The 24,169-nt window shown below is 36.5% G+C and overlaps 2 protein-coding genes across 2 annotated transcripts; both read right to left on the bottom strand.

The window, feature by feature from the left end:
• Positions 1-14,249: 14,249 nt before the first annotated feature.
• Positions 14,250-15,323, bottom strand: LOC135211143 (histidine-rich glycoprotein-like). The gene has a single exon (XM_064244307.1). It carries the CDS (start codon positions 15,321-15,323, stop codon positions 14,250-14,252), a length of 1,074 nt encoding a protein of 357 aa, XP_064100377.1.
• A 27-nt stretch (positions 15,324-15,350) lies between these two features.
• On the bottom strand, positions 15,351-23,949 carry LOC135211137 (uncharacterized). The gene is made up of 2 exons (XM_064244294.1): positions 23,860-23,949; positions 15,351-16,652 (listed from the first exon to the last, which is right to left on the bottom strand). The coding sequence occupies exons 1-2, from the start codon at positions 23,947-23,949 to the stop codon at positions 15,351-15,353; spliced, it is 1,392 nt and encodes a 463-aa protein (XP_064100364.1).
• Between the last annotated feature and the right edge of the window lie 220 nt (positions 23,950-24,169).

The raw sequence follows: 24,169 nt of genomic DNA, 5'->3' as shown, positions 1-24,169 counted from the left end.
CACACACACACACACACATATATATATATATATATATATATATATATATATATTATATATATATATTCATGTATATATATGTGCATATAAGTTAGTATAATATATATATATATATATATATATATATATATATATAGAGAGAGAGAGAGAGAGAGGGAGAGAGAGAGAGAGAGAGAGAGTTACCTTACCTTACCTTACACCTTACAGTTCGTTCGGTTGCCCCAGGTTCCCTCAGTGTGAGGCGCCTCTAATGTCTACCAGAGAGTTGCTAGTACATCTTCCGGTATATTTTGCATCTTCCAATCTTGGATGGTCTGGGATGCAGTTTAGATATTTGTCGAGCTTATTCTTAAACACATCTACGCTCACTCCTGATATATTCCTCAGATGAGCTGGCAACGCATTGAATAGACGCTGCATTATCGATGCTGTGCGTAGTGGATTAATGTCCTGTGTGCTTTCCTTATTTTTCCTGGTATCGTTTTGGGCACTATTAATCTACCTCTGCTTGCTCTTTCTGATATTTTTAGTTCCATGATATTTTCTGTTATTCCTTCTATCTGTTTCCATGCCTGAATTATCATGTAGCGTTCTCTTCTCCTTTCTAGACTATATAATTTTTTAGGATTGTAGTCTTTCCCAGTAGTCTAGGTCCTTAACTTCTTCTATTCTAGCTGTAAAGGACCTTTGTACATCTCTATTTGTGCAATATCCTTTTGATAGTGTGGGTACCATATCATATTGCAATATTCAAGTGGACTACGAACATATGTTTTATAAAGCATAAATCCATGTGTTCAAAGCTTTTTCTTGTTTTGAAGTGCCGTAACAACATTCCCATTTTTGCTTTACATTTTGCAAACAGAATTGCTATTTGATCATTGCATAACATGTTCCTATTCATCATCACACCAAGGTCTTTAACTGCTTCCTTATTTGTGATTGTCTCATTATTAGGTCCCCTATATGCATATAGCTTTCCTTCTCTGTCTCCATAATTTATTGATTCAAATTTATCAGAGTTAAATACCATCCTATTTACCTCTGCCCAATCATATACTTTGTTAAGGTCTCTTTGTAGAGCGTTCCTATCTTCATCACAAGTAATTTCTCTACTTATTCTTGTGTCATCAGCGAAACTACTCACTACCGAATCCTTAACATTACTGTCTATGTCTTCAATCATAATAACAAACAATATTGCAGCTAGCACCGTACCTTGTGGCACACCGGATATTACCTTGGTTTCATCCGATTTCTCATCGTTTGCAATAACTATCTGTTTTCTGTTGTGTAAAAATTCTTTTAACCATCTTCCCTACTTTATCTCGATATTGTGTTTTCTAATTTTCTTTGCTAATATATTATGGTCTACTTTGTCAAAAGCTTTTTGCAAAGTCTAGATAAACCACATCTGTTTCATTTCCGCTTTTCATATTTTTGAATATGTTCTCACGGTGGACTAACAGTTGGGTTTGTGTGTACTTTTTCCGGGTACGAAACCGTGGTTGTCATATATTAAACAAATTATTTTTTATTAAATGTTTCATAATATTTTTCTTCATTACCCTTTCATACACTTTCATAATATGTGATGTTAGACTCACAGCCTATAATTACTTGCCTCTAGTCTTGATCCACTTTTGAAAGTAGGGGTGATATATGCTAATTTGTGCTCATCATAAATCTTGCCTGTATCTACACTTTGTCTTAATAATATTGCAAGTGGCTTTGCGATAGAATGAACTACTTTCTTTAACAAGAAAATAGCAGGGACTCCATCCGGCCCTGCAGCAGCTCCATTTTTAATTTCATTAATTGCCTGCACAATATCAGCTTACATTAATTTCTATGTCAGCTAAATATTCACTATTTTCTCCCCTTACTTCTATATCATTATCTTCATTATCTATTCTAGGGGTGAATTCTCTCTTATATCGTTCTGCCAGTATGTTGCAAATTTCCTTTTTTCATTCGTTAATCTCCCTTCAATTCTCAGAGGGCTATTTCTATTCTTCTTTTATTCATCTTCTTCAGCATATGAGTATAATAGTTTGGGGTTTTGCTTGATATTTAATAGGGTTTTTTCTTCCAAGTCCCGTTTTTCATTTTCTTTTGATTGATAATCTTTTGTTTCTGCATTTGTCTATCTTACTTTTTAGTTCTGTAACTTTCCATGCATTTTTTTCTTTTGCAAGACCTTTTTTCCACTTTCTGATTTTCTGGAACAAGATCCTTCTGTCTCTTGGTATGCATGAATGATGTTTACTTTTCTTCTTCGGTATATATTTTTCCACTATTTTCTCCAATATTTTATATAATATCTCCGTATTTACCCCCTTATGTCATCACTTACGAAAAATGTATCCCAATCTTTGTTTAATTCTTCATTAATTTCTGACCATTTATATTTTTACTGTAGAAGTTGTATTTTCCATATCCTTCCCACTTTTTCATTTCTTGCTTATCTCTATTTTTCACTTGCTTTGGAACTATGAACTGTTAATTCTATGACATTATGGTCTGAAATACTCGCATTATAAACTATTATTTCTTTAACATAATTCATCTCGTTCACAAATACTAGGTCTAAAGTATTTTCCTTTCTTGTTGGCAGGTGATTTATTTGTTGAATGTTGTATTCTAGTAGCATATCTAATAGCTTTTCAAATTGCCTCTTATCTTCTGCACTACTATTACTCTCTTTTTTATATGTATAAGTACAACCACAATCTCCTATTCGTTCTTTCCATTCTACGAAAGGAAAAGTTGAAGTCACCAGATAGGAGAATAGTCCAGTCCTTGTGATTTCTACATATATCATCCAATTTTTCAATTATTAAGTCAAACTCTTTAGTATTAGGAGGTCTATATATTACTATGTTCATCAATTTTTCAGATTCAAATTCTACCGCTATTAGTTCACATTCTGAGTTACTATATTTCTCATATATTTTTCCTTGTTTTTTGTCTTTCCCATATATTGCGGTTCCCCCTTGATTCCTATTTTTTCTATCTGATCTATAAGTTTGGAACCCTTTTATTTGATCATCATTCCAGTCTCTTGGGAATACCAGGTTTCACTTATATTCATTATATCTATTTCTTTTCATTTGGTTAGTTCTTCTAAGTACTCTATTTTTCTTTTTGAGTTACTCGTAACTAAACCCTGCGCATTCATCACTATGATGGTTTGCGTGTTTTCTCCTTCATTTAATAATGGTAGTAATAAGGATTTTCCATGTCTCTTTCCTGTTCTGGTATGTTGTTCTTTTTTTCATTTCCAGAAATTCTGACATTAAAAAATCCAACTTTTCCATAATATTTGATCTTCCTTCATCATCCCCCCCCCCTTTAATTATTCATTTTGTGTCTGAATCTGCAATTTTCTCCGTTTCTGCAATATCCTCTTGCATAATAAATACAGTTATTATCTCTTGAGTAGAATTTCGGAGCTGATGCTTTGAAATTTTTGCTGCAACCTCTGGCATATCTCATTGGTGGTTTGCTTTTCTCTTTTACCTGATATTCTTGATTTCTCTCTTTATTTGTTTCTTTCTTATTTTGGATTTTATTACTTGGTTGGTTATTTATTTGATTATGATTCATGGCTACAGGGTGCATATATTTGCATTTTTTGTCGAACTTACATCCTTTTCCTTCTTTTAGGTTTTTTACATATTTTTGGATGCAGATCTCTGCAATCATCCCCATATCCATCTAAGTATGCACATTTACCATATATTTCATAGTTTGACATATCTTAGGATGTTTGTAGTAACATCTTTCTCCAAATCTGCAATTCCCTCTTTTCAAAAGGTTGCAGATTTTGTCTTTCTTGTCTATTTTTTCCTCTTTCCCGTCATTGTGTAGATCTGGGTAGAGCCTCTTCGGGATTTGCTTTTCTGTTGTCATATCGTAATTTATTTCTTCGTAGGTATGCTGCTTTATTGCCTCATATGTAGTATCAATGAGTATCTCTGCATCCATACTTTTATCTTGTTTTTTGTTTTCCTTATTTTTTTCTGTCATTTCATTTTTGTTTACTTCTCTTCCGTTTTCCTCTTCTTCTTTTCTTCTTCTTCTTCCTCTTCCTCTTATCCTCAACTATTTGTACATTCAATCTTGATTTAATAACATTGTCTATCCATGATAGACATGTTGAACAAAAAATTCTTGTATCTTTTCTCAAATCTTGTATTACCTCAGCACACTGTGGATGGGTCGGAATGTTGCATGCAGCACATTTTCTGATTAGGTTTTGTGGATTGACTATGCTATACCAAACCTTACACAGTTTGCATGCTTTTGGCATTCTTTTTTCCTAATGCATCAATTAGGATATTCACAAGATTCACCTTATTCATTTTCTTTGTCGGAATATGTTGGTTTATGTATATTTTCTTTATGAGTCTCTTGACCACTTGGATTTTATTTGGAACTTCTTCAATTATTTTCAAGATGTTTTCATTAGATTTGTTCCAGTTTGAAGGATTATATCCTTCTAATATATCTATGAATGCTTTTGTATCTTTTTGGTTAGGACTGTTGCTGATTTCATAGATGAGAAATGCCAGTTCCCTTCCTGCTACCTCATCGTATTGCGAATCTGCTAAACACGCCAAATTACGCCACCTCTTCCCGCAGTTGGAACTTACTGCCATCTTGTTCTGATTTATAGTATTACACTTGATAAACTAACTTAGAAGACGCTTTATCCTACTATTTTCACACTAATCTTATCACCGATAGTTCACGAACACTTCTAGATATTTCTCAAATTCTAGTCGTATGTTAAACTTGTGATATCTGTTGATTAATCTGACTTCACGCGGGTACGTCTCACCAAGCAAGAGAGAGAGAGAGTGAGCTTGAAAAAGGTCACTGTGAAATCTGGGGATTAATTCTCCAGAGATGTTACTGGTTATGTGGGGCTTGCAGGTGTTGGAGACCTCTGAAGAGAAGTTCATCCATGGGAAAATGTAGATGTTATAATATTATAAGACTTAAGTTGCCCTATATTTAAGTTAGAAAATTTTTTGGTTTTGAATCAAAACCAAATTGCTTTTGTGGTCAAAACTAAAATATTAGTTATGATTCAAATCCCGAATAGATGGGTCCTTCCTCCCCCGCCCCCTGGCTCCCGCTTAATTGAATCTAGTACATTAAATATTCTGTGATCAAAACTGAAATTTTAGTTTTTATTAAAACCACCCTATTTGATACCGCCCACCCCCCCCCCCTCCCCCCCATTTCTAGATTGAATCAGCATATTTTCATATCACTATGCTATGACTAACTTGGCCTCTTGTCTTGAAATGTAATTATGATCACTGAAATCGCGTTAATATCCATCCAGGGAGTAGTCATTTGCAAAGCAAGCTTACCAGAATTCAGTTGTCCATATGGAAAATAGACATTAACAAATACGTAATGACAAGGTAAATCTTTTCGTAACTGCATTTTAGATTCTTTTAACTTTTGTGATTTTATCCAACAAAAAATGTGTAGTGGACAATTGGTTGGAAACGTCAGAAAGCTTTACACATCCCAGGGTGGTTTTTTTAATTGGCCCAGTGAAATAAATGTTGGTTTTTATCTGTAAATGCTCTAACTGGCCTCAGATTTACACGGCATTTGCACAGATTCGGCCTTTATTATGTTGTAAATGACACATGAATGATCAAAGAAATTCATTTAGAAGGTAGCGCCAACTTTTGAAGTTGATTTTGATCTCTGCAGCACCTAAATATCTTAAAATCTTAGCAAATTCAATATAATATAAACAAGAAACACTGATCAGTTTTAAAATTGCTGTTTCCTTTTTCGGTTCATGACATTACAAGAGGACCGCTTGTAACACCAGAACATTCCTTACAATTGAATGCTTGCAAATGAATATATATCATGCACTGTGTCCTCCTCCTCCTCCTCCTCTTCTCTCTCTCTCTCTCTCTGATGGAAAGTCTTCGAAATCAGTTCCCCCCCTCTTCCTCCCTCCTTCTGTCTCCCTCTCGCCTACATACACACGAACACACTTGTCAGTCATTCGTCATCCTAAGCATGAAACAGCTAACATAAGTAAAAGAGGGTTATATATATATATATATATATATATAATATATATATATATATGATATATATATATAGAGAGAGAGAGAGAGAGAGAGAGAGAGCGAGGAGAGAGAGAGAGAGAGAGTATCAGTCTTGAACACACTTATCTTTATTTTGATCATTTGCTTTGATTTTTTTTTTTTTGTTTTTTTTTTTTTTTCTTTTGTAAGTGAAAAAAAAAAGAGTTGGGAATATGATTTTCTCCCTCTCATTTACAATCGTCGTTAGGTCGCATTTTCTTATTTTCTTTTTGTTATATACTTTTTCTTTTTAAGTTAAGCAAAAAATTTGAAAACAGAAATGAAGCAGAACCTGCCTGCTCATATTTTCATTTATTGTTTGTACTATTTTTTTTATAAATTGTAAGTTTTTCTTGCGAATAATAATATCATGCATGTTGACTGTACACACTTGTAGGCAAAAGTGTACAGTGAAAATATGATTAGAAATTTATTCGGAGAAACACTTGCAACAATAAGCTATGTAGTTAAATAAATAAATAGGGAAAAATAAATAAATAAATGAATAAAATTCACAGTTTCTATTATGAAGTCCAAACACTAAGAACACAAAGAGGCTTAAGTCATTGCTCTGTCCTTGGGTCATCCCAGAAGTTGGGATCAAATCTTGGTACTTCTCTTGTCACTAAGAAAAACATCTAGTGTGCAGTGTGTTATATCGTTTAATTCTCTCTCTCTCTCCCGGTTAGGGGGAGGGGGGTTGGCGACTGGTGGTGAGCTTAAGTGTCTGTTTTTCTCTCTCGTTTTCCTCGTCCTGGCCTTCCTCTTTGAATTATTATTCAAACTTTCCTGTTGCATTTTTTTCTTGGTGGGTTTCTTTATCTATTTAGCTGAGACTATAATATATACGTATATACATATATATACATATATATATATATATATATTATATATATATATACTATATATGATATATATATATATATATATATATATATAGAATACGTAGTTTATAGTCTACTGGTACAGCCCTGTTTTTACCAGATGTGTATATTTGCAGTATATGTTTATATTAGCTATCATGTTTATGTGACTCTTTGACATATTAGTATATTATGTTATTGATATTAATGACAATTAAAAGCCACAGTAGTGTTAAAGATATATTTTTGTAAAAGGTTAAAAAAATAAATAGGAGAGACATATATACATATATATATATATATATATATATATATATATATATATATATATATATATATATATATATAGAGGTTGATTTTGTAAAAACTTGAAGGGTATATACTCTATTCATACAGGCTTCTTCATTGTTGCCGGCCGTGACCGTAGTGTGCGTATAAACATCGAGCATCAGAATAAATGCTCAGTGTGTTATTGTGTGACCACTTTTTATTGTGTGTCGAGTCTTGCTTGTTGCCAGCAGTCAGAAGAGAAGCCTCTTTGGCATCGGTGATTGGCTGTTTCCCTCTGCATTCAACGTAATACATTTTCCTTGTGGAAGACACTAATTTACGTCGTCGTTACATGGAGTACTGTAGACGTTATCCAAATGATTATTGCAATGTTTGCTCCTTTCAGTCTTCTGTAAAAGAAAACTACTGAGATGATTATTTGTCTGTTTGTCCGCACTTTTTCTGTCCGTCCGCGGACCTTAAACACTACTGAGGCCAGAGGGTTGTAAATTGGTAAGTTGATCATCCACCCTCCAATCATCAAACTTAACAAATTGCAGCCCTCTAGCCTCAGTAGTTTTTATTTTATTTAAGGTTAAAGTTAACCATGATCGTTCGTCTGGTACTGCTATAGGTGCCAACAACACAGTCCACCAACGGGGCGTGGGTGAAAGTTTCATGGGCATCGGCTAAGAGTGTCATGTTCCGTGGCTGAGAGCTTCATACAGCATTATTAGCTGTACAGAAAACTCGATTGCGCCGAAGAAACTTTTTTTTTTTTTTTTGTCTGATTTCAGTTGTCTTTGAAAGGAACAACAGTCAACAACAATCATTCGAAAATCACAACCATTTGTTGCTCCGACGGCGTCATGGAGCCTCCAAAGCGACGCTTTTAATGAAGCAGGAGTGAAATCATCAGCTTTTTGAAATGCGATACTAGTGCTGATTGATTTAATTAAAACCTATGGCCAGTCGTCATTCGTCCTCTGTTGAGGCCTCTTTCGCCTTTTTATTGAATTATTATTATTTTTTTTTTGGGGGGGGGGGTGGGGGGGGGGGGGGGGGGGGGGGGGTCGGCACTAAAATATTCGGCGAATCCCGAGCGTCACTTTGAAAATGCACCTGACAATGGGCGTGTTGCCGTGTTCTTTTGAACATCGCTCTTCAAAAAGGCGTTTTTGTTCGGTGAAACCGAAGTGGACGGCGATAATATCTTGTGTCAGTCTGGTGACGAAACTGAACATTTCGGCGTGATTCAAACACTCATTGATTCATTGGCATGAGTGTCTCTAATTTACTCATTGGAATGTGATAGGACCACGCCTTAAGAACAATAAGGAAATCAAGATAATGTTTACAGTTTATGTAAAATTGCAAACATTTCAGCAGGATTTAAACGCACTTTCATTCAAAGTCTTAACTATATCTAATTTACTCATTTGTATGTAGGAGGACGGTTTATTTCGCCTTTTTCTTTCTCACGGTTGAAGAAAAATATGAAAATATTGAAGATAATGTTTACAATATGTAAAATTCTAAACATATCTGCACAATTCAAACGTGCATTAATTTATTTCCTTGATTATATGTAGTTTATTTTTTTTAATTTAACAGGATGGTCTATTTCGTCGTTTACCTTTCTCGCCCCTCAAGAAACCCAATGAAATAAAAACGAGACTAAAAGTAAAGCAAATATATACAATATATGTAAATTTGTTAACATTTCAGTATGATTTATAGTTGTAATTGTATCTAGTTTATTCCTTCGAATGTGAAACAAGACTGCATATGACGTCTGTTCCTTTCTCGCTCCTTAAGGAACCCAATGAAATAAAAACGAGACGAAAACGAAAGATATTGTTCACCATTTATGTAAAACCGTAAACAATTTTGCATGATCTAAAGTCTCAACTGTATCTAGTTTATTCCTTCGAATGTGAAACAAGACTGCATATGACGTCTCCTTCTCGCTCCTTAAGGAACCCAATGAAATAAAAACGAGACAAAACGAGATATTGTTCACCATTTATGTAAAACGTAAACAATTTTGCGTGATCTAAAGTCTCAACTGTATCTAGTTTATTCCTTCGAATGTGAAACAAGACTGCATATGACGTCTGTTCCTTTCTCGCTCCTTAAGGAACCCAATGAAATAAAAACGAGACGAAAACGAAAGATATTGTTCACCATTTATGTAAAACCGTAAACAATTTTGCATGATCTAAAGTCTCAACTGTATCTAGTTTATTCCTTCGAATGTAACATGACTGCACGTTGCGTCTTTTTCTTTGTGGCGTCTTAAGAAAAGCAAGAAAATCAAAGCGAGACCGAAAGTAAACGTGGCGGTTTGGGGCGTCAACTCTGGAGGGAGCGACGTTACAAATCAGTGACATTGTTCCCGAAAGCTGTCGCTCATAAGGAGCCTGACTTGTGAAGCATCCAGTGTACAGAGCCTGAAAAAGTAAAGGAATGAGTCGACCCCCTCTATCGTTTTCTGCCTCGATAGACAGTGAGGCAATAAAGAAAAAAAAATATCGAGATATTTTATTTAAGGAAATGTCTTTTGTAAGTTCTCCCCCATACAGTTTGCACAAGGAATATCTTTGGATTTTTAGCGGTTCAAACGTAAACTTTTCATTGCCATAATTTTACGAGCCGAGATGCCCTTTGATCTGTTGTCAGCCTCAGGAGAGAGAGAGAGAGAGAGAGAGAGAGAGAGAGAGAGAGGGGGGGGGGGGGGGGGTTACCGGATTATTCATGGTTGATAGGTATTTATCAAAGGTCATTAATAGTTATGACTTTGTGTCAAGCTTTGTTTTTCGATCGAGGTGGGAAATTTATTTTGGTGATATAAAACTCACAGGCGGCGTTTGTACGGTAACTTTCAAGCGCAGTTTTAGGATGTAATCTCCCAAACCTGAATTACCAACCCTATGTCTCTCTATATGTGTTTGTGTGGTTGTGTGGTATACCGATATATATAATATATTAATATTTATTTATGTATTATATATTATATGTATATATATATATAATATATATATATATATATATATATAATATACATACATACATTATATCTATATATATATATATAATATATATATAATATAACATAACATATATATATATATATCTATATAATCTTATATATACATATATACATATATATATATATATATATATATATATATCTATATATCTATATATATATACTATATATATATATATATGTACGTACGTATGTATGTGTGTATGTTCAGTATACACGTCTAATAAGCTTCCACCCTTGTATGTCACGAACCATTTCAGCGAACTTTACTTGAAATACATATTTTGAGCCATTCAAATCGAGATCTTGTACCGACCTCTTTGTGGATGATCTAGGTTGTGCCACGTAATATCTCGATCTCTTCTTTATTGAAAAGAAATTCAAGAAGAATCATGAATGAAAGTAAGGGAATGTAGCTTAAATTCATAAAGTACAGAACAGATTGTAATGAAACTTGTTGGTTTTGGTGAAATTGTACTTTTTTTTTTCTAGTTTTCTGCCAAAGAGAACTATTGAGGGGGCAATGTCTGTACGTTCGTCTGCACTTGAATCTGGTCGCCCTCAGATATGAAAAGCTACTGAGGCTAGAGGGCTGCAAATTGGTATTTTGATCACCCACCCTCCAATCATCTAACATACTAAATTGCAACCCTTTAACCCCTCAGTAGTTTTTATTTTAAGTGAAAGATAACCATGTATCGTGCATCTGGCAGAGCTTTCCAGATGCATGGGACGTACCCTCACTCTATCGAATCTGGTGAGCGATTGAAAAGCCATCGGCGGTGAAAACTGGTGGTTTTATACAGTTTTATACGTTGAACAGAAAACTCGATTGCGCAGGAGAAACTTTGGCACATCTTTTACTCGTTGGTATAAAGAATAAAAAGATATTTCTTTGGTGTTCGTATACTCATTCCAAGCGTTCGTTCGATGAAGTGCCAGAGTTCATGAATATATTTTCCGTTCCAGTACCCAAGCCCATTTGATATTTATATGCTACTGCGCCATTATTGGAACGATTAAAAACGGGACATTAATCAAATCAAGGGGGGAATTTGACAGGGGAAAAGGGGATATTTGTTCCCGGGCACAGAAAATTCAGAAGGGGAGAGAGTCTGAGAGCTCGGCAACAGGATATATCTGCGTTCGGGGTCAGCCGATGTTTGTTCGTTAATTTATCATGGGAGAAGTGCAACCGATTAGGCGAGTTTAGTACAGAAATGAATATTTAGGGTATGATGTGCTTGCGTGGTTGAGACAGAGACAGAGAGAGAGTGTGATAAATAGATAGACACGCAATATAGGTTCATGTCGCTTGTATGTTTATATGTGGGCCATCTGCTAATTGTTGTGATATGCATATGCCAGAATAAGCTCCAATTCATCTGACGTCGGAACCGATGTTGTCCTGTAATCATCCATCCATGTTTAGGGAAGCCTCCCTTAAGATAATATTTCATATTTAGGGAAAATTCCCTTATGATAATATTTCATATTTAGGGAAAAATTATAAGGTAATATTTCATGTTTAGAGAAAATTCCTGTAATATTTTATATTTAGAGTAAATTCCTGTAAGATAATGTCTAGGGTAAATTCCCTATACCTTTCGCGAAAATTTCCTGAAGATATTATTGCATGTTTAGAAAAAATTCCAGTAAGATAATGTTTTATGTTTAGGGAAAACTCCCTCAAGATAAATATATGTTTAGGGAAAACCCCTATAAGAGTGTATTTTATTCTTATGTTGTGAGAAAGAGACAGGATAAAAAAATACAATGAAAGTAGTTTTAAAATAAAGTTTATATCCTAAAATATTTTGTGTTTATAGATGAGACAAAGAGAGAAGGGGAAAAACGGGGCGGGGGGTGAGGGTGGGGGGAGGTTGGAGGTTAAACGAGGGGAACGCGCAGATAAAACGCGTTTCAATAAACAACCCACATCTTTTTGATGTCCAGAATTTTATTGGTTTCCAGATACCTTTGAAAAAGACCCCGGGGACACTAATGAGGTGTGATTCAATTCATCCGCTCCAAATTTCAATTGGTAATTTGACTGACCGTGATGTTGCTTTGATCTCTTTTTACAGGACTCGAAACAAAAGAGGTTAATTCCATCGAGAGTTCGGTCGAGATTGATTAGTGTGCATTTTTTGTCTGGGTAAGGAGAACCGCGGAAAGTAACGGCAGCAGATCAACACACACACACACACACACACACACACACACACACACATATATATATATATATATATATATATATATATATATATATATATATATATATATATATAGTTAATCTTCTTAAGCACGGAGATATGGCAATTCGGTTGTATTCCACATAGGAATACAATTGAATTGCAGGAAGAAATTGTTGGGCTTTTCTGAGATAAACCAATTTCATTTTCCTGTGTGGAATACAACTGAAATGTATGATTTATATATATATATATATATATATATATATATATATATATATATATTATATATATATATATATATATATAAAGGTTTTCGCCAAGAAGGAAAAAATGAAAAAGTGAGATAGCCGAGTACTTCCGGTCCTGTTCAGACCCTTTACTAAGGCAAACTGATTTTACAGAGGAAAACATATCCACACCTTGGAGGATACACGCAGTAAACAAGTTATTCTTCCAGAAAACAGTACATTTTGAAAAAACAAGGAAACATGTACAATTTAATATCATGAAATTTACACAAATTTTCCCAAAATATTATTATTAATGAAAAGACAAAAGAAAATATAAATATATATATCTAGCAAGAGAAAGAGGGAGAGAGAATACCGAACTAGAGAGAGAGACAGAGACAGAGACAGAGACAGAGAGAAAGAGAGAGAGAGAGAGAAAGAAATAATAACTATATACATGTGGGACTAATTTATTAGTAGTTCATTTATTTTAAGGTCCTTCATAAACATCTTACAAATATATGGGTCCAAATGGTACATTCCCAGACTAAGATTTAGGTTGTTTTTATTAGTGATTTGTATAATTGCCGATTCCAGTAAATTTCTTGAAACATAATCATTAGATCTAGCAATTACCGAGGCATCACACCAATTAATACAATGAGAATTTTCACTCAGATGGATAAACAGTGCATTTGAAGTCTGGGCTATTCTAACTGAATACATATGCTGCTTAATACGTACACATAAATTTTTACTAGACTGACCAACGTATAACGATGGGCAATCCCTACAAGGAATTTTGTAAATGATGTTGTTATTTGTTACGGGACTATTCTTAATTAGCATATCTTTAATGGTATTGTTATAAGAGAACACTACATTAACATTAAACGATTTAGATATTGATTTTATGGTTTCAAATCCACGAAAGTAAGGTAAGCTAAGTACATTTTTAGGCATTTCTTTTTCATTAATAGCAACACTATAAAACTTTTTGTGAGCTTTTTGATAACATGAATCAATTAAATGAGGATAGCAGAAATCGTTTCCTATCTTTTTCATGTATTCTATTTCTTGATCAAGATATTGTGGACTCGTGATACACAAAGCGCGTAGGAACATAGAAGAAAAAATTGAAATTTTAATATTAAGATGGTGGCCAGAATAGAAATGTACATATGTTAAATTATTTGTGGGTTTTCTATAAATACTGCATTGAATGCGTAATATACTTTCTCAATGAAGTTCCCAGCGGAGATTTGCAAGACACTCGCCATCTTTATAAATGGCAGCTGCATAGAGCCAAACAAACTCGTGTTTATTCTACCCGCATCTCTTTCTCATTCATCAGAAGGTCAATTACAATTAGAGGCTCCCGATCAAAAGATACCGACGGGCGATCAAAAAAGGGGTTCCCCTTTTCGGCGAGTAATTATTGACCCCACATTCGCGGGGGGAGGGAGGGACTTGGATGAAAACTTCCCTTATCACTTAATGAATCAGCGACTACACCAGTTCCCCGGTGTTCGTTTTATCATCACTTCTAAGAACACAGTTGTCTCTCTGACGTCTGATGATGTGTTGGCACAGTTGTCTCTTGATGCGTGATGATGTGATGGCGCAGTTGTCTCTGACGCGTGATGATGTGATAGCGCAGTTGTCTCTGACTCGTGATGATATGATGGAGTAGTTGTCTCTGACAAGTGATGATGTGATGGCGTAGTTGTGTCTGACGCATGATGATGTGATGGCGCAGTTGTCTCTGGCGAGTGCTGATGTGATAGCACAGTTGTCTCCGATGCGTGATGATGTGTTGGCGCAGTTGTCTCTGACACGTGATGATGTGTTGGCGCAGTTGTCTCTTGACGCGTAATGATGTGATGACGCAGTTGTCTCTGACGTGTGATGATGTGATGGTGCAGTTGTCTCTTACATGTGATGATGTGATGATGTAGTTGTCTCTGACGTGTGATGATGTGATGACGCAGTTGTCTCTGACGCGTGATGATGTGATGGCGCAGTTGTCTCCGACGCGTGATGATTTGATGGCGCAGTTGTCTCTGACACGTGATGATGTGTTGGCACAGTTGTCTCTTGACGCGTGATGATGTGATGGCGCAGTTGTCCCTGACGCATGATGATGTGATGGCGCAGTTGTCTCTTGACGGGTGATGATGTGATGGCACAGTTGTCTCCGACGCGTGATGATGTGATGGCACAGTTGTCTCTGACACGTGATGATGTGTTGGCGCAGTTGTTCCTGAAAGCGTTGATGATGTGAGGCCACAGTGTCTCGACATGGGTGATGATGGTGGTTGGCACAGTTGTCTCTTGACGGGTGATGATGTGATGGCGCAGTTGTCTCTGACACGTGATGACGTGTTGGCGCAGTTGTTTGTTGACGCGTGATGATGTGATGGCGCAGTTGCCTCTGATGCTTGGTGATGTGATGGCGCAGTTGTCTCTGACACGTGATGATGTGATGGCACAGTTGACTCTAACGCATGATGATGTGTTGGCATAGATGTGTATTGACGCATGATGATGTGATGGCACAGTTGTCTTTGACACATGATATGTGGTTGGTGGCTGTTTGTCTCTTAACCATGTGTGATGCAGTTGTAATTGTGGAAGTTGTCTTTCTGACAACTAATGATGTGATGGCGTAGTTGTCTCTGTCCTTGATGAGGTGTGGTGCAGTTTGTCTCTTGCGCATGATGATGTGATGGGCAGTTTGTCTCTTGCATGTGGATGTGATGGCACAGTTGTCTCTGAACCGTTGTTTTGATGTGATGGGCGCAGTTGTGTCCTGAACATAATAATGATGTGATGGTACAGTTGTCTCTGACGTGTGTTGATGTGTTGATGCAGTTGTGTCTTGACATGTGATGATGTGATGGCGCAGTTGTCTCTGACACGGGATGATGTGTTGGCACAGTTGTTTGTTGACGCGTGATGATGTGATGGCACAGTTGTCTCTGACGTGTGTTGATGTGTTGATGCAGTTGTGTCTTGACATGTGATGATGTGATGGCGCAGTTGTCTCTGACACGTGATGATGTGATGGCGCAGTTGTCTCTGACGTATGATGATGTGATGGCACAGTTGACTCTAACGCATGATGATGTGTTGGCATAGATGTCTCTTGACGCATGATGATGTGATGGCGCAGTTGTCTCTGACATATGATGATGTGTTGGTGCAGTTGTCTCTTGACATGTGATGATGTGATGGCGCAGTTGTCTCTTGACATGTGATGATGTGATTGGACAGTTGTCTCTTGATGCATGATGATGTGATGACACAGTTGTCTCTTGATTCGTGATGATGTGATGGCGCAGTTGTCTCTTGACGCGTAATGATGTGATGACGCAGTTGTCTCTGACACGTGATGATGTGATGGCACAGTTGTCTCTCACGCGTGATGACATGATGACGCAGTTGTCTCTGACACGTGATGATGTGATGGTGCAGTTTTCTATGACACATGATGATGAGATGGCGTAGTTGTTTCTGACGGGGGATGATGTGATGGCGCAGTTGTCTCTGACGTGTGATGATGTGATGGCACAGTTGTCTCTGATGCGCGATGATGTGATGGCGCAGTTGTCTCTGATTAGTGATGATGTGATGGAGCAGTTGTCTCCGACGTCTGATGATGTGTTGGCGCAGTTGTCTCTTGACGGGTGATGATGTGATGGCACAGTCGTCTCCGATGTGTGATGATGTGATGGCGCAGTTGTCTCTGACGTGTGAAGATGTGATGGAGCAAGTGTCTCCGACGTCTGATGATGTGTTGGCGCAGTTGTCTGACATGTGATGATGTGATGGCGAGATGCTCTAGCAGTTGCCAAGTTTGCGACTGTTACTCTGTGTGAGGGATGCTTATTCTCTCCCACTTTCTATAGGTGTATTATATTCTCTCATTTAATTTCCAGTTATGTTGACATTACAATATATGCTGCGGGAATAACTGACTTAATGTCGTATTTACACTATAAATGTGCAAGATCTGTGTATTCTGTTTTTTTTTTTTTTTTTTTTTTTTTTTTTTGCCCGTGTGCACTTTTTCTCTCCGCCCTTATATCTTGAAAACTACTGAGACTAGAGGGCTACAAATTAGTACGTTGATCATCCACCCTCCAATCATCAAACATACCAAATTGCAACCCTCTATCCTCAGTAGCTTGTAAGGTTAAAGTTAGCCATGGATCGTGCGCCTGGCAACGCTATCCGGAGGCGTGCAGGGCACCTTCATTCCCACGCATCTTGGGAGTTTCTGAAGTGCTACCGGTCATAGCTGTTAGTTTTATACAGCATTATACGCTGTACAGAAAACTCGATTGCGCAGAAGGAAACATTTACGCAATTTTCACTTGTTTTATCTTGAAACTGCGTTATGAATATGAATGAGAAGCATATTCTCTATTGCTTTTAATTGTTAAACTTAAAGCTATTTTGTTGGCATCCGTCTTGGCTTTTCAAGTTTTCAGCAAGACAGAAACCTTAGTGAAACGAGGGTAGTTTATACCGCTGAGGCTTTGGACATGAAACACGTTGGGAAGACTATTTCCTTCATAAGTAAAAAATTTGTGCTGTATCGAAAATACAATTATGCCCATTGTTGTTTTGCTTTTACTCACTTCACTGACGGTGTCAAGCTGCACACACGGAACTGCTGTGTGCAGCTGCAGCTTTTGAGTTCGTTTTTTCAGTTGCATAATGCTTATTCGTCAAGTTTGGTGGCGAAGCCTCGGCTTTACAGTATTCGGCCCCGTAGGGGGTTAGTGCCGTCAGTGCACCTCATTCAGTGCGATGTAGGTATTACTTAAGGTTCTTTCCAGCGTCCCTTTGGCCCCTAGTTGCAACCCCTTTTATTCCTTTTACCTTACCTCCGTTCATATTCTCTTTCTTCCTTCTTACTGTCCACCCTCTCCTAACGATTGTTTCACAGGGCAACTGCTTTGAGGTCTTCCTCCTGTTACACCTTTCAAACCTTTTACTGTCAATTTCCGTTTCAGCGGTGAATGTCCTTAGTTGCCCCAGTGCTTGGCGTATACCAAAATCTATATAAATCAAATTTACAGTATTCGGTGCTCACTGTGAGTTATAGAGCGTCTTCAGATATGCTTTCTTGAATGTTAATTTGTAATGAAAAACTTTTACCTGATAGCGAGGCCTTCCAAGTTTTTTTTTTTTTTTTTTTTTTTTTTTAGCGGCCAGTTACATGGAAGGCTAAAAGTCGAGAGGGCTCATTTCAGTCCGCAGGTACAGAGCTAGACGTCCTTGACGTAGAAGGGTAATTGTACAAGGTGTCCATAAAGTCCCAGTACCATTACAAGTATTTATTGCTCAGAAAAGTTAAGTATATCTTAGTTGAACCAGACCACTGAGCTGATTAACAGCTTTCCCAGGGCTGGCCCGAAGGATTAATAGATATTTTTACGTGGCTAGCAACCAATTAGTCACCTAGCAACGGGACCTACAGCTTATTGTGGGATCCGAACCTCATTATATCGAGAAATGAATTTATGTCACCAGAAATAAATTCCTCTGATTCCACGTTGGCCAAGCCGAGAATCGAACTTCGGACAACCGAATTGGTAGCCGAGCGCGAAAACCACTCGTCCAACGAGGAACTACTGCTCAGAAATCATATAACATAGAGTAATGGAGTATTTTTGTAGAATGTTCTACATTTCCTGAAGTTTACATTCAGAGCACTTCATTCTACAAGAAAAACTGCATTACTCTCTGTTATATGGTTTCTGAGCAGTAAATAACTGTAATGGTACTGGGACTGTATGTTCACCCTGTATATATCTACTGGTTGTATGAATGTACGTTCACAAACAACTTCGGGTCGTTCCTAGATAGTGACCCCGAAAGAGGTTTTAACCCGATATGTACTATCCACCTTTGCGGCGTGTTTAATACAAGCCCGTTGGGGATGACCGTCAAAACTTAAATACTGGTAAATATCATAAAGATAATGACACCCAAGAAATATTAGTATTAGATAACGACCACCGAAAACCGGGGGGGGAGGGTCACTATCTAGGAAGGAGCCACAATTTCATATTTTATAAGCAATGGACAAAGATGAATGGTAAAAAAGAAGAAAAAAACCGCATGGATTTGACCGGGATATATGTAAATAATTCAAGGGATTTGTACCATCACAAAATAGATATATTAATCTCTCAGCGATTCATTAGAACTCGGTTAATCCCTTGAGGAGACTGAGGTGTTCAGGGATTTTTTTTTTTTTCTTTTAATTGACGGAAGTGACGTTTCTCAATTTAACGTTTGATTTCCCCATCGTTTCTGAAGTTCCCTTTCAAATTGGAGCCATAAGATATTTGCTGCGTTCATTGAGTCACGACGATTTATAACTTGTATGCACGCTCTCTCTTTCTCCATTATGTATATATATATATATATAATATATATATATATATATATATATTTATATATATATATATATATATATATATATATATACACACACACACACACACACCACACACATATATATATATATATATATAATTTATAGATATATATATATATCTATATATGATATTATATATATATTAATTATACTATATATATATATAGTGTATATAAAATATAACATAATCTATTTATATTAATATATATATATATAATTATATTATAAATATATATATATAAGTAAAACATATTATGTATAAATTATATTCATACGTATTGTATGTGCCTTATACCGTATATGCGTAATATGTGTATATATGATTATATATATATATATATATCCTATTATATATATTTATATATATATCTTAAATCCCACGGCAGAAAGGGAAAGTGCCGGTATGGTAAAAATATGTGTTGATGTATTAAATATATATATATAATATATATAATATAATATATATATATATTAAAATTAATAAATAAATATAATAATTTATAAACAGTATTGTGTGTGTGTGTGTCGTCTGTCCATCTATCCATCTAAAGATATATCCTCCTTTCTGAGTCTGGAAGAGAAACTCAGACATGGAAACTCAGAGGCCTGAGGAGGCTTTGGAAAGACCGGCTATTTTCGAAACCCACTTCCTTCCCCTATTGCAGCAGTTACGCGCAACAAAAGATCCCGTAATCCTACTTCTTAATTGCCTTTCTAGGCAGCTATTTTCATTTTCTCTCTGTACCAGCCCGTCGAAAAGAGAAAAGAGTCGTGCAGTCATTATAACAATGACTTAATTATAGACACGCCGAAGTATCCTGGAATTTAGGAGAGGCCGAAAATTCAGGCACCAAAAATATACTGAAGTTTTCCGTAGGGGTTAGTGCCGTCAGTGCATCTCACTTGGTGCACTGTAGGCATTACTGAATTCTATTCTCGGTCATTCCACTGAGGTTTGAGGGATGCGTATTTCTGGTGATAGAAGTTCACTCACGACGTGGTTCGGAAGTCACGTAAAGCCGTTGGTCCCGTTGCTGAATAACTACTTGTTCCGTGCAACGTAAAAACACCATACAAACAAACACAAACAAATTACTGAATTACCTTTGGAGCGTCCATTCGGCCCCTAGCTCTAACCTCTTTCGTTCCTTCTACTGTACCTCCGTTCATATTCCCTTTCTTCCTTCTGACTTTCCACCCTCTCCAACAATAATGTTTTCATGCTGCAACTGCGAGGTTTTTTTCCTCCTGTTACCCCTTTCAGACCTTTTACTGTCAATTTCCCTTGCAGCGCTGAATGACCTCATAGGTGCCAGCGCTTGGGATTACATTTCTACAGTAGGTGCAAGTGAGTAACGGTCAGCCTCCTGTTCCTATTCTTAGGCCCAGTAAACATATCTCAGTAGAGGACACCCCAACCACCATATGACGGTATGATTTGGAATATTGATAAAATAAATATTTAGTTTCCGGGTTTTGAAAGTGTGTTTGAATATATATATATATATATATATATATATATATATATATATATATGATATATATATGTATATATATGATATGTATGTATGTGTGTGAGTGTGTGCTTGCTAGCAGTTATATATATATTGGTAAAAGCATTTTAACCTGAAATAATCTGTCGAGAGAGAGAGAGAGTTTTTCTCCCATACTCAACTCCCGTTCAACTCAATTTAACTCAAGAGTTATTTTCACAAATATTTTTGCTCCGGAAAGAGAAAGAAATTAGATTTTTATTCTGTGCATCGATGAAATGATTTGGTCTATCTAGCTGGGAAGAAGAGCTGAAAAGACCAGTCATTTTTTTAAGATTTCGTTTCCGTCCCCTCCCACCCCCGTTGCGATTTTCACGGGGGACAAAAGACCCCCTAAGCTGATGTTTTAATTGCCTTGGGGGGCGAGGGGGGGCCGTGGCTATTTTCAGCATCTGTATACAGCGAGTTGCCTGTAGAGTAAAAGGGATAGGGTCATTATGCAATATTTATTCAACTTCAGAGACGGGTAACCGCCATAGCTCACATACGTATACATACTATATACACTTCATACACACCACATATATATATATATATATATATATATATATATATATATATATATATATATATATATATATATATATATATATATATATATATATATATATATACCGTTACAACACGCACACACCACACACACATATATATATATTATATATATATATATATATATATATATGTATGTATGTATGTATGTAGGTATTGTACTGGATACATTTTTCCCGAGTAGAATTGGTGACATAGAAACGTAATTGACTTGATAGAGTTATTTTTCACATTTTTTTTTTTTTTTTTTTTTTTTTTTTTTTTTTTGCCGGATATAATACTAAAACTCTCCTACAGACTGTCACTAAAGTTTTGTGGTTCCATCTTATTATCAAGCTTTGAATACTCGTATGCTTTTGAAGGTAAGCCCCGTTGTTTTTATAGATCACTGGTAAGCCATATTTTAGGAGGTGCTGGTTCCTTGGATGGGGCAGGCACTAGGTAGGTACTGCTCTATTCATCCTTGAGTTGGAACTTCGAAACTTCAGGCGAAGATGCAGTCAGTGCATTACTCCTTTAATGCGATTCAACTTACATTTTAATATCTTACTTACAATTTTATTTGTTGATTCATCTCTTTTTCTGATAACTGGTCTTTCTGTATTTCCCATTACCTGCTGTTATTTCTTTCGAATGAACACCATATATGTTTTGGAAGCTTGAATGTCAAGTTGATGGCCCCTGTCGACTTTTCCCATATGAATAGGGTTCAACTTTTGAATAATGATAATAATAATTGTGTCAAATTTGCCTAATCCATACAAGATACTTTACGCTTAATTTCTTTTTAATATTATCCAAGGCTGATAATTTTACTTTTTGCTGGTATTCTTGCTAATTCATGGGCATCCTATATTTCAGTTTGATAATCCCAAACGGATAACTTTCATATTTACGTAAATTATTCGTTTCCATATGCAAACTGTTCAGTATCTTATTTGAACCGATTGTTCAGTCTTGTTTGGTCACACGATATGCTTCCATTGACACTAATTGTGTAATATCTTGCATGCTCAAACTATCAGCTGTTTTTATTTACACTAATTGTATGATGTCTTACAAGTTCACACTACATTCTGTTTTTATTTAAACTAATGGTATATCTTACATGTTCACACTACATAGTGTTATTATTTACACTAACTGTATAATGTCTTACAAGTTCACCCTAAGTGGTGTTTTTATTTACACATGGCATAATATCTTATATGTTCACACTGCATGGTGTTATTATTATTATTATTAGCATTATTATTATTTCAGTAGATGAAACCTATTCACATGGAACAAGCCCACCTAAGGGGCCACTGACTTGAAATTCTAGCTTCCAAAAAACGTTGGTTTCAACCTCCCACCGCAGACTCCCCCATCACTGCAGCAGTAACTGATCATGATACAGAGCCCGTCATTTCTCATCGCCTTTGGGGTGACGCGAGCCCGCGACATCTGACTGACATACTGCGACACTAACCACTATACCAGCGAATCAAACACGTTTCATTGCAGTCTCGAAAAGTTTCTCTTATATAGTATAAGTCACCTCGTCCATTTTCATGCTGAGGTTGAAGGCGACGGATTGGATTTTGCTTTTGAGAAGAAATCTCGCTCTTTTTCTCACTCGGAAGCTTTGTAATATCTCTCTCTCTCTCTCTCTCTCTCTCTCTCTCTCTCTCTCTTCAAATCTCTCTTCACTCTCTCTCAAACACACAACACACACGCGCACACACACACACACACACAGAGCAGAAGAAAAACTGGAAATCCTATGAGAGAGAGAGAGAGAGAGAGAGAGAGAGAGAGAGAGAGAGAGAGAGAGAGTCTCTTCTTGAAACAAAGCAATATCTGGGAGGAAATTAAGGGAGGGGAAAATATTGGAAACCCAAAGGGAAAAAAAATCTAATTCTGATAATCATTATTGAGTCTCGAGGAGGGTCGAAGGAACCGGCCAAGGATACTGCCTCTGACAGCAGGATGTGGGGTGCGGATGTGGCCCCGGATATTAGTTCCCTCCCCCCCCCCCCCCCCCTTTCCAAATAAGGGGAAGCTGGGACGTAGCGTACGGACGCGTCTTTTAGACGTATACCAGCATTTGCACGGCGCAAGTACGCGCAGAGATGACTGTACGTAAGTTAGGATTATGGATGAGAAAGAGGTAATGTCATTGGTCCCTTTACTATTATTATTATTGTTGTTGTTTTTCTTATTTTTTGTAGTAAAATGTTTCATTATTGACTTATTTCATTACGAAAGTTCATCTTCTTCATATTTATCGGTTGCAATTCTATCTAGAATTTAATCGTACTTATATATTTATATATAATATATCTATATATATATATATAATATATATATATATATATATATATACTAGATATTATTAATATTATAAGATATATATATATTTTTTTATTAAATTAAATTCTTTGTTTATTTATTCGTGTTTGGAATATGACAACTCTTTTGGAAGTTGCAAACAGAATTTATTCCCTTAGCAAGAAGACTAAGTATATCATAGTGCTGCTGTGGCTGAATACCTGCTTATGTCAGAATTACCTCTGCCACTACTGATGTTGCTAAATCGTTTAGTATGTCTTCTGAAGGTAAATTACCATTGCTACTACCATTACTAAGGCCTATTACCATTATTACAAAAACACCATCACACTGTTAACTGCTACTGTTTCTCATTTGAGAGCTGTTGTAACGTACCACACACCCGTGCCAGTTGTACTGTACCACCCACCCGTGCCAGTTACACCGTACCACCGACACGTCGTGCCAGTTACACCGTACCACCCAAACGTGCTAGTTGTACCGTACCACACACCCGTGCCAAATCCCCAGTTTCGTCATCGCCCGCCTT

The sequence above is a fragment of the Macrobrachium nipponense genome, chromosome 19 (genome assembly GCF_015104395.2).
Source record: "Macrobrachium nipponense isolate FS-2020 chromosome 19, ASM1510439v2, whole genome shotgun sequence".
NCBI lineage: Eukaryota > Metazoa > Arthropoda > Malacostraca > Decapoda > Palaemonidae > Macrobrachium > Macrobrachium nipponense.
Note: the sequence above shows the minus strand (reverse complement) of the source record. Positions and strands in the feature narration are given on the sequence as shown.